At 37.6% G+C, this 14,482-nt stretch overlaps 1 protein-coding gene across 1 annotated transcript; it reads left to right on the forward strand.

The window, feature by feature from the left end:
* Window positions 1–11,241: 11,241 nt before the first annotated feature.
* Window positions 11,242–12,299, forward strand: LOC125379309 (CD209 antigen-like protein E). The gene is made up of 2 exons (XM_048395585.1): window positions 11,242–11,416; window positions 12,070–12,299. Exons 1-2 carry the CDS (start codon window positions 11,242–11,244, stop codon window positions 12,297–12,299), a joined length of 405 nt encoding a protein of 134 aa, XP_048251542.1.
* Window positions 12,300–14,482: the final 2,183 nt, after the last annotated feature.

The raw sequence follows: 14,482 nt of genomic DNA on the forward strand, positions 1-14,482 counted from the left end.
GAATAATTAACTTGTGTTTTCCTGTGATAGATGATTACAGCACACTGAATAATTAACTTGTGTTTTTCTGTGATAGATGATAATTGGGTTGGGGAGACGGAAGGGGATATGAATTACAGCACACTGAATAATTAACTTGTGTTTTCCTGTGATAGATGATTACAGCACACTGAATAATTAACTTGTGTTTTCCTGTGATAGATGATAATTGGGTTGGGGAGGCAGAAGGGGATATGAATTACAGCACACTGAATAATTAACTTGTGTTTTCCTGTGATAGATGATTACAGCACACTGAATAATTAACTTGTGTTTTCCTGTGATAGATGATTACAGCACACTGAATAATTAACTTGTGTTTTCCTGTGATAGATGATTACAGCACACTGATTAATTAACTTGTGTTTTCCTGTGATAGATGATAATTGGGTTTGGGAGACGGAAGGGGATATGAATTACAGCACACTGAATAATTAACTTGTGTTTTCCTGTGATAGATGATTACAGCACACTGAATAATTAACTTGTGTTTTCCTGTGATAGATGATAATTGGGTTGTGGAGGCAGAAGGGGATATGAATTACAGCACACTGAATAATTAACTTGTGTTTTCCTGTGATAGATGATTACAGCACACTGAATAATTAACTTGTGTTTTCCTGTGATAGATGATAATTGGGTTGTGGAGGCAGAAGGGGATATGAATTACAGCACACTGAATAATTAACTTGTGTTTTCCTGTGATAGATGATTACAGCACACTGAATAATTAACTTGTGTTTTCCTGTGATAGATGATAATTGGGTTGGGGAGACAGAAGGGGATATGAATTACAGCACACTGAATAATTAACTTGTGTTTTCCTGTGATAGATGATTACAGCACACTGAATAATTAACTTGTGTTTTCCTGTGATAGATGATAATTGGGTTGGGGAGACGGAAGGGGATATGAATTACAGCACACTAAATAATTAAGTTGTGGCTAAGACATGTCTTTCTACCCTGAGACTCATTAACTGTTAGACATTTGTAAAATATGAATTAGGCACAGACGTTTAACTACGCAAAGTACTTAATGAACAAAACATCAATCAAATCGTCTTCACTTCTACACGTGGGGGCACGGGTGACTCAGTCGTCTGCTGTGCAGAGTTGCGTCTCTTGGGCACGCCAGAAACATGATTGTGGGTTCGAATCTCGGTTCGCCACGATTATGTTTCTAGGTTTGTCAGCACCATACCTGTGCTCATAGGTTTCACCGAAGTGGTAAATGTCTGAGACCTGCATCACTTTTGGCTTTCCTCTCACATTCCTCCCCGGGATATAACTGGAATATCAAAATGTCAAAAGCATTGTTGAACCCAACTCACTCACTCACTCACTCACCCACTCACTCTCTCACTCAACCACCCACCCACCCACCCACTCACTCACTCACTCACTCACTCACTCACTCACTCACCCCCCTCACTCACTCACTCACTCTACACGTGGGGCAAGCGCTGACAGTGCAAATTTTTCTCCATATTTTTCCAATTAGCCTGTTGATAGTGTTCTGCTGCGAGTGAACAGACTAAACCCAATGTTGCTTTGCTGCTAATGACCCTACATGTACCCACCTGGGAACTGAGCTAAATTGAAGGATGTTTTGACACAATTGTACCTACTTAAATTGAATGTTACACATTTTGTCAGTTAGTATACCAACTTGAAGTAACTTAAGCTCAATGTTATTTTGACACCAGTTTACTCACAAAACCCACTGTTTTGATCACAATCGAATGGAAATGTGTCACTGTCAGTGTGAAATCGGACAAATAAGACGATATAAAATACAGTGTTTATACGTTTCATCAATTGATTATTATAATTAGCTACACTTTAACCAAGGTCGCTTCCTGATGTATCGGTATGGCTGATAAGCATCACAAATCTATACATCAGCCAGTGAAAACATTTGTCACGCTTATCTGCACTGTCAGGCCACGTCCACAAATAGTTTTGTTTTGGAATCCGATTGATTTCAGAACTTTCACTTGGACATTTAAATACTTTCTGCGAATATTATGATATTTCTCTCTCGGGAATTGATTTAATTAATCTGGGACGATTTATTCACAACAAAATTGAGATAATTTCTTTTCACTTTCCTTGCCTTTTTTAACAGTATTGAGGAAAATATGTGTATACATTATTTGGTTTGTTGTTTAAAACATCACAAATATTTTCATGAAAGGAATCTTGAAATGTCAATGATTTATTTTCCAAAGGAACAGTTAGCTTACATTATTTGGAAAACATGTTTATGAGTTTCATATCAGAAAACATTTTTTTAAATTCTGAACTCAAACATTTCATTCGTCCCTTACATGTATGTCACACAGCGCTAAGATGAGGCTGTAGAAGCCAAACTATCAGTGGAATGAATTGTTTGATACGAATTAGACGGATGACAAGGTAGACACAATTTATGGATAACAACTTCTTTAATACTGTAAAAAGCGACGTTTTGGTATAGTTCCTTATACTGTTGTCAAGCAAGACTGACTGAGGGTTACTTACTTACTTACTTTGGAGATTTAACGTGCGCTTTCCGACTGATGCGTATTTCGCACACGGGCCCGGCCAGGCCATTTAATGTGTTTGCGAAAGGGGCGAAGGTGGTCTGTGCAACCCAAGAGGGGGGTTTTAGGGGTTGCTTATATAGAATTTGGGAATTTTGAGATTTGGAATAGATGCCGATGGGATTGGGGAGGGGAACTAAGGGAGCTGGGTATGGTGGATGTTTGTTTGTTTATGTGATTTTGATTTGGTAGGTTATTGTGTTTTTAGATGCGTTTTATTAGTTCCGTTTTTATTAAGAATACGCCTAAGGCCTTGAAGTTTTCAAGTTTATTTTGTGGGTTTAGTATTGCTTCTAGAGTTAGAGCCTTGTTTAGATTGAGGGTGGTTTGTAATGCGGTTCGATGTGTTAGGTAGTGTGTGCAGTGGATGAGTGCGTGTTCTGGGGTTTCTGGTTGTTTGCAATGTGGGCAGTTACCTGTAGTGTGTTTTTTTAAATTTTTGTAGGTGGTTATTTAGGTTGGTGTGTCCTGTTTGGAGTTTAGTGATTACTCTGTCGATTTTTTTGGATGGATGGAGAATTTTTGGTTTGGTTAGTGGTTTGCCGAGCACTTTTTTGATTTGGCTATTTGAGTTTAGATATAGGTTATGCCATTTTTTTGTGATTTTTTGCTTGTTTACACTTTTAATTTCTGATTTTGAGATGGGTAAGTTTAAGCTTATTACTGGGATTTTGAGGGATAGTTTGGCTGCTTTATCGGCGTTTTCATTACCGTATATTCCTACGTGGGCGGGTATCCACAAGAAGGTTATTTGTTTGCCTGCCTTAGTTAGGTCGTTGGAGCTTTTAAGTAAGACTGAGGGACTTAGTACAGACTATATATAGTAGGTGGAGGATCAACAGTGACAACAATTGCATATGTGAGTGGGATAACATGAGTAAGGTGTTGACAACAAGGGGATAATACTGCCACAACACGATTTATCCATACAGTGTGTCTACCTTGTTAGTGCAATGGTTTATACAATTGAGATGAACAAATTGCTTACAACGACCTGTTACACAACTAGCAATGTGGCCAGGATCAATAAAGCAACGGCGACATCTCTAAAATATTTACTGAACTACGAATAGTTTACTCTGTACAGATATCATTTCAACTGACTCCATCTGGGTCTGACATTAAAATAAGTACCGTCCTCATATTGTGAAGAGTATTCATTTTTCGCCTTCACACAGACATGTTCAAACGATACACCTACATGTGTGTAATCTGGTGTGGCATCCTGCTTTCATTGGCCTGCCAAGCCTTGTCCAGTTATTACCACATCGCCTGCAAACAACTGGACCAGATGGATAACTCATGCCGTCTTAACACTAACATCGGACATACATGTGACAGCTACAACACAAACAGAGGTAAGGTGCAAATGCAGTGAACAATTGTCTTATTATCAGGTGGTCAAAGGTGCTCACAATTGGACCCGCCTTTGTGATGATGGGATCCATATTATTTCGAAACCATGTTTGTACCTACTTAAGATTCTTGGAGTTTCAGCTTATATCCACTCGACTGCTGGTTTGTTGTCAATCAGTAAATCAATCAATTTAACTTTACTATCTGACAGTAGCCACTGTACAGTATAATCACACGTGAATTAATCTCTAACTTTTTTTTATGTATAAAAAAAACAACATATTAATTCTTTCTATTTCTATTTCTCTCACTGACGTACTCCCTCTTCATAAACAAAAAATATTCTGGAACCGTATTTTGTCAGCCCCATGGGCCTTGCAAAAAACAATACTGACCTTTGACCCCGATTCCACACACAGAGCATATAAAGTTATAATGTCATTTCCTTATTGCCAAGACATGTATACCCCAATGTTCACCCATAATACTCTAACTGCAATTTGTCGATTTTCCCATAAGCTCAAACTTAGTATTCATGCATAGCAGTTTCAACATCATTAAAAGCTTGAATTGAATTATTTTGTCTATGAAGCTCTTCATTTACAAACTATAACGTTGGGGTTCTTCCCTTAGTTTTTTGGATTGTGCAGTCGCAGGTTGTTCGAAAGCAATATTGTGTTGTTTATGTACGAGCAACAGCTAGTGCATATGAAGCCCAATTTTAAAACCATTCAGTGTGTGAACTGTGTTCAGTATGTTCAGAACTGTGCCCAACTGCTCATTGTGGTATTATTGTCTTTCTAGCGGCCGCCCGTTATTTAACCGCTGCTATTTACTGGGGTTCTTAGTCACTCTCTCCACTGCCGGTGTCACGACTGTTTCTGATTTCGTATCCACTTGTGATGTTTCTGCTTCCATTATTATCATCAGGTGGAAGCTTTTATTTAAATTGACCATACTAAGCTCTATTTACTGCTGCTATAAAAATAGCTAAGAACATTTCGTTCTTTGGTAAAACTCACAGCTGACTGTTCTTAAAGCATGTCCAACAAATGGATCTTACATTGACATGGACGTGAAAATCACGATATGGCTGAAATACTGCCGATGTGACGTTGAATTTTAACTCACTCACTCGTCAATAATATAGCTAAGCTAGAAGAGCTCGACAAGCATATTGCTATTGAGAAAACCAAACCTACACAGGTAGAAGATGATTTCAGTAGACGCCGTGTGACAGAAAGATCAGCCTGCTCAGACACAGCTTCCCCTGATAGAGAAGCACTTCAGTCACAAATCAGTCCAAATCGAGAAAATGTTGATCTTAATCTCAATAATAATACCACACTGGCCAAAAGGACAGGGGATTGCCATTACCAGTATTTTAACTGCATTGGGATTAATAATATCAACTTTGGTTCTTGTTTTTACCGGTGGTGGTATTGGAGGTGGTACACCTACACCAGCTCGTGATAAGGATGGTGAAAAAGAGTGGATAATAAAATATTTAAAGTCAATAGGAGAAGTTCTAGTAAAGCTCACAGGATAAGCTACATCTACACTTCCCAGTATATTAGGAAGTATTGCATCATGGCTCTTGAACTTATTTGCCTCGACTGCTACTTGGCATAGTCAAAAATTATGGACAGTGATTGTTTCAATTGCAGGGCTGTTGTATGTGGCTGCTGAAGACTATTTATCCAAATCATGAATAAACACACAACACCACCTGCTACAGAATGATGTTTTCTGATCGACATGTTGTTGACTTTTGGTTATGATATGTGGCGGTTGTGCAATTACTGAAGATCCGGGGTAGAATAGGTCTTCAGCAACCAATGCTTGCCGTAAAAGGTGACTATGCTTGTCGTGAGAGGTGACTAACGGGATCAGGTGGTCAGGTTCACTGACTTGGTTCATGCAAGTCATCGCATCACAATTGGGTGGATGGATGCTCATGATGTCAATCACTGGATTATCTGGTCCACACTCGATTATTTACAGACCGCTGTTTTATAGCTGGAATATTGCTGAGTATGATTTTAAACAACAAACAAACAAAACAAAACTGAATGTGGTGGTGTTACTCATAAAGTTATGTTTCAATGACTGCGGGTAACTATTCCTGTTTCGTCTGTGCTTTGTTGTGTCATTAAGGCAGTGTTAAGATCTGAATTGATGCCTAGTGTTTGTTTATCGGTAGCAAATACAATATTATTATTAGAACCTACCATTTGTCCAATCTTAAGTTCCATGTTACTGTAGTACATCTTGGTATCACATGATGACTGAAGGTTGATCAACTGGTGATGAAGTAGCATCCTCTACGATTGTAGCAAACTGCATTTGTGCATCAATTGCTGTACCTACACTAAGGAATACACCACAGTCTGCTGTAGCACACCATGTAGCAACGTTTTTTGGGTTTTTTTAAACGTTTTTATTGCTCCCAGGGTTGTAGATTAATACAGTATTCCGTCAAAGACATATTTCGGATTGCATAGAATGGCACAATACACTCTTTAAAAAATTAAAAGGTTGGAAACCAACATTGTCCTATTTCAAACCAAAACGGTTGCAACACACAGTCAGGCTCAAACATTTCATGTATCAACAGAGAGTTATGGATCAAATGCTGAGAATAAAGGTGACCATTTTTTGTTAAAGTTATTTTTGTCAACCTTTTTCATAGCAATAATTTTCTCGATGAATATATGTTTTAAAATAGTTTTAAAAGTATATATCTAATTTCGGCTTGGTTCTTTTCATTCCACATGAATGTGCCTTTTCCCCAATACAAAGTGTTAGAGTAGTTAGATTCCAAACCAAATAAGATATTATTTATTTTTTTGTGAAAGATAATTGTTGAGCCAAAGTTCGAGATCATTCCAAATTTGTTTAGTTTCATTACATTCCCAAAAGACATGGATGACGTCCTCATTGACAGCATTACAAAAGCTACAAACACTGTTGTCCACAAGATTCATTGTTAATAGTTCCTTCTTTGTGTAGATAATTCCATGTAGAAATCTGTTTTGAAAATCTAAAAGTTTTACATCCCTCAGTTTATATCTATAAACAGTAAATATCGTTTTCCAATTAAAATTACAGTGAAAAATTTATTGCCATTTATCCCAAACTTTAAGATTATTTTCATTTGATATTAATTTAGCATAAAAGTTTCTAGCGCCTTTCAGAGGTTTGTGTCATTAAGATCTTTCAATCACTTTCATCAGATCACTTAAGCAACTGTTTACATACAAATTCTGTAAAATTATGTTTCTAGTTTTATTGATTGCTGTTTTCCATGATTCGGGTATATTGAAGATTACATATCTATAGTCTAACATTGTACCTTTTATCGGTTATTTTAGTTTCAGTTCTTCAAATGGCATCAGTATATATCTTTAATTGAGTAAATTCCACTATTAGCCCATTGCTTTATGTAGTATGTTGCTTGTTTGAAGTTGTGGTTAAGCCATAATGGTTGGGACAAAATGTCTTCTATATTATCAACATTAATAATATTCTTTTTACAATTGTTCCAAGCTTTCAATACATCTTTCTAGTATGGGTTTTTAACAAAAGATTGCTTGTCAACATTAGCACCCAAAGATAGTATATCTTTAATTTGGATATCACAAATGTTACTATATGTCGTTTTTTTACAATATAATCTGAGTGAAGAGAGTTTTAGTGCGTCAATAAAGGCTCTAATGTTAATCATGCGTAATCCACCTTCCTCATATTTTCTTGTCAAAGTGCTCCTTTTGATTTTGTCTTTATTATTCCAGATAAAATTGTAAAATATTTTGTCAAGTGACAAGACAAAGTCCTCTGGAGGGTTAGGTAGTGTCGAAAATATATGAACTAGTTTTGACAATGCTAAAGTTTTTATGACTGTAATTTTTCCTATTATCGTTAGATTTCTTTTTCTCCAATTTGAAAGCAATCTATTTATTTTTTCTAGCTTTATTTTTGTATTGATTATCCAGAGTTCACCTAAGTTTGGATTAAACATAATTCCTAATACTTCAAATTCCTTATTGTGCCATTCTATTTGTAAATCTTGAGATAAACGATAATTGCTACCCACTTTTGAGCCTATCCGTATTGCTTTTGTCTTGTCTACATTAACTTTTAAGCCAGACATTTTGTAGAATTTATTTAGTGTTTCTGTAGCTGCATATAAGCTTTCATCTTTGCCATTTAGAAATAATTCAGTATCATCAGCATTTTGCCCTTGTTTGTATTCTTTGTCATTGACTGTAATCCCTTCAATTTTATATCATACATCCTAGGATTTCAGCTACTAGGAGAAAAATATATGGCGACAATGGGTCTGCTTGTCGACAGCCTCTTTCATTTGTGAAAATACTGAAATATGCCCAATTTGTATTATGCTTGATGTGGTATCGTAAGTTAGTATATTTATCCACCTTATCATTTCTGGTCCAATCCATATTTGTGTAAAACTTATTTATAAATTGTTTTGATACCGTATCAAATGCCTTTTCAAAATCGATTTATTTTGTCTTTTTGATTCAAAGATAATATCATATAACAACCTTGTGTTTTCTAAAATAGATCTTCCTGGAATAAATCCTGTTTGATTATTATAAATGAGCAATTCCAATATTGATTTTATACAGTTTGCAATACAAGTACTAATTATTTTATAGAGTACATTCAATAAGGTTATTGGTCTCCAGTTTTTTTTATCAATGTTCTGTCTTTGTTTGATTTTAGTTTACAAGTTATCACTCCTCATTTCGTGTCATACTCATTTTGTTTTTAGCAGAAGTACTTTTTACAAATCTGTATATCCAGAATTTTAGTTCTCTCCAGAAAAACTTTAGAAATTCAATAGGAAAGCCATCAATACCGGGACTTTTATTGTTTTTCCTGTTTTTAACTACCAATGAAATTTCTCTAAGCTCAATTTCTTTTTCTAATAAGTTTTTCATTTGGTTGTCGAATGTTGGAGTCTCTAAATTTGTTAAATTTTCGTAACTTCTGTCATTGATTTCAGAAGTATATCATTTTTTATGAAAGTTTCTTAATTCATCCAATATACAATTGCCGTCTGTTATTACCGTATGTAGCAAAGTTTGCCAGAACCACATTGGATCGGAGAACAAAGCATTGCTGTTTTAATATTTCTTGTAATGAACCTGTATTTTCCAAAGTTATCGGGGATTGGGATTGAAAGTTAGCAGCAAGGACATCAACTTAAATCATTGATGTGTGAGGTCACTTGCGTCTGTGCTACTTTCGGGATAAAAATACTTGTACTTGGTATTTATATTATACATACTGAAGGTTTAATGTCTTTATGTATTTAATACGTATGTCACATTCCCGTGAATAACTAGTGGGCAGTCTAGGCAACAGCTTCATGCTTGTTTGATCGGCATTACTTCGAAGTTGAGGGATGACAAGATAGACAATTTTTATGGATAACAACTTCTTTAATACTGTGAAAAGCGACGTTTCGGTATAGATCCTTATACCGTTGTCAAGCAAGACTGAATGAGGGACACAGTGCAGAATATCCTCCACCTACTATATATATTCTGCACTGTGTCCCTCATTCAGTCTTGCTTGACAACGGTATAAGGATCTATACCGAAACGTCGCTTTTCACAGTATTAAAGAAGTTGTTATCCATAAAAATTGTGTCTATCTTGCTTCATGCTGTTGAAAACTCAAGGGGACAACTTGAAGTCGCTCTCTGTGTTATGACACATTACCAACAGTGGACCAATATAAGTGCTGCATGGAGTTATAATACGTTATTAATAGATAAGGATTGGTTGGTTTGTTGTTTTACGCCGCACTCAGCAATATTCCAGCTATATGACGGCGGTCTGTAAATAATCGAGTCTGGACCAGACAATCCAGTGATTGACATCATGAACATCGATCCACGCAGTTTGGATCGATGACATGCATCAACCAAGTCAGCGAGCCTGACCACCCGATCCCGTTAGTCGCCTTTTACGACAAGCATAGTCGCCTTTTATGGCAAGCATGGGTTGCTGAAGAGCTATTCTACCCCGTAATCTTCACAGTTCTAATAGATAAGGAATAACATGCTATACCTGGTGGATATTACGGTATGCACACTCAATGGAGAAAGTATCACACAAAATGAGTCAAATGGAGCACTGGATTCAAATAGTGGAAAATATTTTAAAAACCTTGATACAGACTTGACAAATACACTTGGATTATACAAGAAAGAGAAAGTTGAACCCAACACATCAGCGCATGGATTTAAATTACCCAATTTAGTTCGCTTTCGAGAGCTGTGCATCCATCTAGCTCCAAACAGATTATATTCAATGCGAAAGTCCTTACATTCTACTAACAGCTATTCCAGTCAAAGATAAAATTACAATAGTGGTAGAACAGAATCTTTCTCATCATTACAATATTAGAATTAAAGACAAGGTATTATTACAGAACCCCAAGTTTCTGCATTAGAGATAAAACATCAATCTGTACAAATAGGATATTTGAGTGTGTCACTTCATATTATAAATAATGCTTGATTCTGGGGTCCCCTGAACACATCACCTTACACAATACAATACAGGAACAATTACACAATCGCAATTTCTGATCTTGGAGACTGAGAAAGATTTGATCAACTTGGTATGGAAGGCAAGTTGTATGATTTACACCAACAAGCAAAAATGAGTTCTATCTATGACGCCTACTGTTGTACCAAGGAGATTTAAATGCTGTTTTGGATAAAGAACCAAGGAAAACGTCTTTCTCAATCTCGTCTTCGCTGATGATAATAAATGGATTATGCTCCACCCAAAAATCGGCAAAGAAAATATCAACCACGAATATTCAGGTGTCTGTGAGGAATTGTTCTTTCTTGACTTACCTCTCCCAACCTTTATGTTTATCTCGAATGGCCCCCCATATGTGATAAAGGCAGGTGAAGTGCATCATTCAACTAACATAATGTTTGTTTGGTTGTTGTTTAACGCCGCACTCAGCAATAGCCCAGCTATATGACGGCGGTCTGTAAATAATCGAGTCTGGACAGACATTCCATTGATTGACATCATCAGCATCGATCCAAGCAATTGGGATCGATGACATGCATGAACCAGGTCAGCAAGCCTGACCACCCGATCCCGTTAGTCGCCTCTTACGACAAACATAGTCGCCTTTTCAGTGGTAGTGTCATGCATAAAAGGTGTATGTATGTCTGTATTTCATCTCCATTTTGGACAGGTATGCCTAAAGGTTACCGCCGCATTCAGGTTGGTCAGATCGTGACTTATATCAAGAAGCATCTCAAGGGCAAATACTGGCATGACGCCCTTCGTGTCTGTCAGTCCGAAGGTGCATCACTGGTAAAGATGGATTCAAGAAAGAAAAAAAGGCTTGTGGACATAAAGTTTGGGAGAGGTAAGTCAAGAAAGAACAATTCTTCACAGACACCTGAATATTCGTGCTTGATATTTTCTTTGCCAAGTTTGGCAGTTAGATGGTCAAGCTTTGTAAAGGTCTGATCATGCATTCGATTAACATTACAGTGACTTGTCAAGACTTCACGTACACCTCGTCTCCTCAGTAACTTTGGTTTTCAAATATATATGGGAAGTTAATAGGCGATAACAGATAGGAACAATGGGACTCACTCACTCACTCACTCACTCACTCATAAATATACTACAGTAACTATAGTTTTCAAATATATATGGGAAGTTAAAAGGTGATACCAGATAGGGACAGTGGCACTCACTCACTCACTCACTCACTCACCCTTCCACTCACTCACATTTCCACTCACTCACTCACTCACTCATAAATAAATAAACTACAGTAACTATAATTTTTTAAATATATATGGGAAGTTAAAAGGCGATTCCAGATAGGGACAGTGGCACTCACTCACTCACCCACTCATCCACCCATCCAAACACCCACTCACTCACTCACTCACTCACTCACACACACACCCAAGCACCCATCCACCCACTCACTCACTCATTCACTCACTCATGTATAAATATACTACACTGTTGAGTAGTGTTTTGTTGTCTTCTTCTTTTTTGCAGTTGATTGGATGTGGATTGGTCTGAAGGATGTTTTCAAGAATGATACTTTCTACTGGACAGATGGAGAACCTCTCACCAACATTGAAGCTTGGAAGCCTGGTGAACCATCACATATGTTTGTTGGGGTGGATGAGGACTGTGTAGAATCAAGACATGGCCACAAATACATGGCGCACGTCTCATGCAATCTCTTAAGGGGTTACCTCTGTGAAACTGATCCATTGAAATGACATTTAAAGCTCTCATTTCCTGAATTCTGTACATGAATGACAACCCATGCCATCTCTTAAGGGGTTACCTCTGTGAAACTGATCCATTGAAATGACATTTAAAGCTCTCATTTCCTGAATTCTATACATGAATGACATCCCATGCCATCTCTTAAGGGGTTACCTCTGTGAAACTGATCCATTAAAATGACATTTAAAGCACTCATTTCCTGAATTCTGTGATTTGGGATGATGACAGATGAATCACTGTACTGCGTGTGCGAGGGGCGTTCAATAAGTTTTGAAACTTCAATATAAGACCAAGTCGCAGAATATCTTTTGCACTTTTATTTTTCAATATAATCTCCATTCACCTCAAAACACTTATTCCATTTGTCCTTCAAGCTTTTAATACCACTTTTATAGAAATCCGCAGATTGGCCCTCTAACCACGCATCTGTGGCAGCCTTTATGTCCTCGTCATCCTGGAAGTGTCTTCCACGGAGGGCAGAATTCATTTGCCGGAACAGGAAATAGTCACTGGGGGCTAAGTCTGGGCTGTAGGGTGGGTGATTTAACTGTACAGCCCAGACTTAGCCCCAAGTAACTAGTTCCTGTTCCGGCAAATGAAATCTGCCCTACGGATATGTTTGTTACCTTTTCTTATCATATATATTAAACATTCCTTCTTTCCCTGAGATCCTCTGTGTTTGTTTTTGAAGGCGTGGAGATCCCGGAGCTCATTCCCCGCAACTGTTCTAGGTAATAAACGGTCCTTAAAGCAGACTGTTTCTACATGCTTGAAGTTCAAATCTGTGATATTTTTATTTCAGATTGTCGGTAATAGCATATGTACTTGGGTTGTTTTTTGTTGTTGTTTTTTTTTAGTTGTTGTGGTTTTGTTTTTTTGGGGGGGGATATTTTTTCTGACAGGATCGGGTGGTCAGGCTCGCTGACTTCGTTGATGCATGTCATCGATCCCAATTGCGTGGATCGATGCTCGTGATGTCAATCACTGGATTGTCTGTCCGGTACATTATTTACAGACCGCCGTCATACAGCTGGAATATTACTGAGTGCGGCGTTAAACTACAAACCAACCAACCAATCATGTTTGAAGCTGCTTGATCAGCGACCCAGTTACATCATCGCGCATTTATATCCCCTTGTCATGTGAGTCACATATGGTTAAATGTGATGAAACCCGCAGGGACAGATACGGGCAGATACAGGAGGCAACTCAACACATTGGGAACTGTGGTCTGGATCTGACATTGATCTATGCTTAACATTGGGGTTAGACATTTAGTCAAACAGTAGGCATCGCCATGAGCACCATTGTGCTCCCCTTCTTGCTGATTTTCTGTTCTGACTGGCAAAATCAAAATAAGTGAAGTTGGCCAAGATATTTTACCTTAGCTTCAGGTATAACGATGATCTGATATCGTTCAATAACATTCATATTGCCAAATCCCCTCCACTGATTTACCCACCTAAACTAGATATAAAGGAGACAAGTGATACAGCTTTATATGTTCCTATGTAGATCTAGGCGTAAAGATTTAGGTAACAAACAACACTTCGCAAGATTATGACAAGAGGGATGACTTCAACTTTCCAATGTTCAACTTGTCAGGCAATATTGTAACAGCTCAAGCTTGTGGTGTCTCTATTTGACAACTTTTGAGATCCATGCTCTTTCTTCCAATAGCGCCATGCGACTCTTGCTCAGAGGTTGTTTGAACGACACAATTTGACGTTCATACATTTACACACCGTATTCCAGAAATGACGTAAACACCTACGAACTGCTGACAAGAACGACACAATTTGACGTTCATACATTTTACACACCGTAATCCAGAAATGACAGAAACACTTACGAACTGCTGACAAGAACGACACAATTTGACGTTCATACATTTACACACCGTATTCCAGAAATGACGTAAACACCTACGAACTGCTGACAAGAACGACACAATTTGACGTTTATACAGTTTACACAACGTATTCCAGAAATGACGAAAACACTTACGAACTGCTGACAAGAGCGACACAATTTGACGTTCATACAGTTTACACACCGTATTCCAGAAATGACAGAAACACTTACGAACTGCCTAAAAGAACGACACAATTTGACGTTCATACAGTTTACACACCGTATTCCAGAAATGACGTAAACACTTACGAACTGCCTA

This window comes from Haliotis rufescens, unplaced genomic scaffold (assembly GCF_023055435.1).
Source record: "Haliotis rufescens isolate VD_foot unplaced genomic scaffold, xgHalRufe1.0.p SCAF_14, whole genome shotgun sequence".
Classification (NCBI taxonomy): domain Eukaryota; kingdom Metazoa; phylum Mollusca; class Gastropoda; order Lepetellida; family Haliotidae; genus Haliotis; species Haliotis rufescens.

What these genes read in the sequence shown, in the direction of transcription:
- LOC125379309 (XM_048395585.1), top strand. Translation starts at nt 11,242, where the DNA reads ATGCCTAAAGGTTACCGCCGCATTCAGGTTGGTCAGATCGTGACTTAT. An exon ending in GGACATAAAGTTTGGGAGAG is followed by an intron (nt 11,417 to 12,069) that starts GTAAGTCAAGAA and finishes TCTTTTTTGCAG; the next exon opens with TTGATTGGATGTGGATTGGT.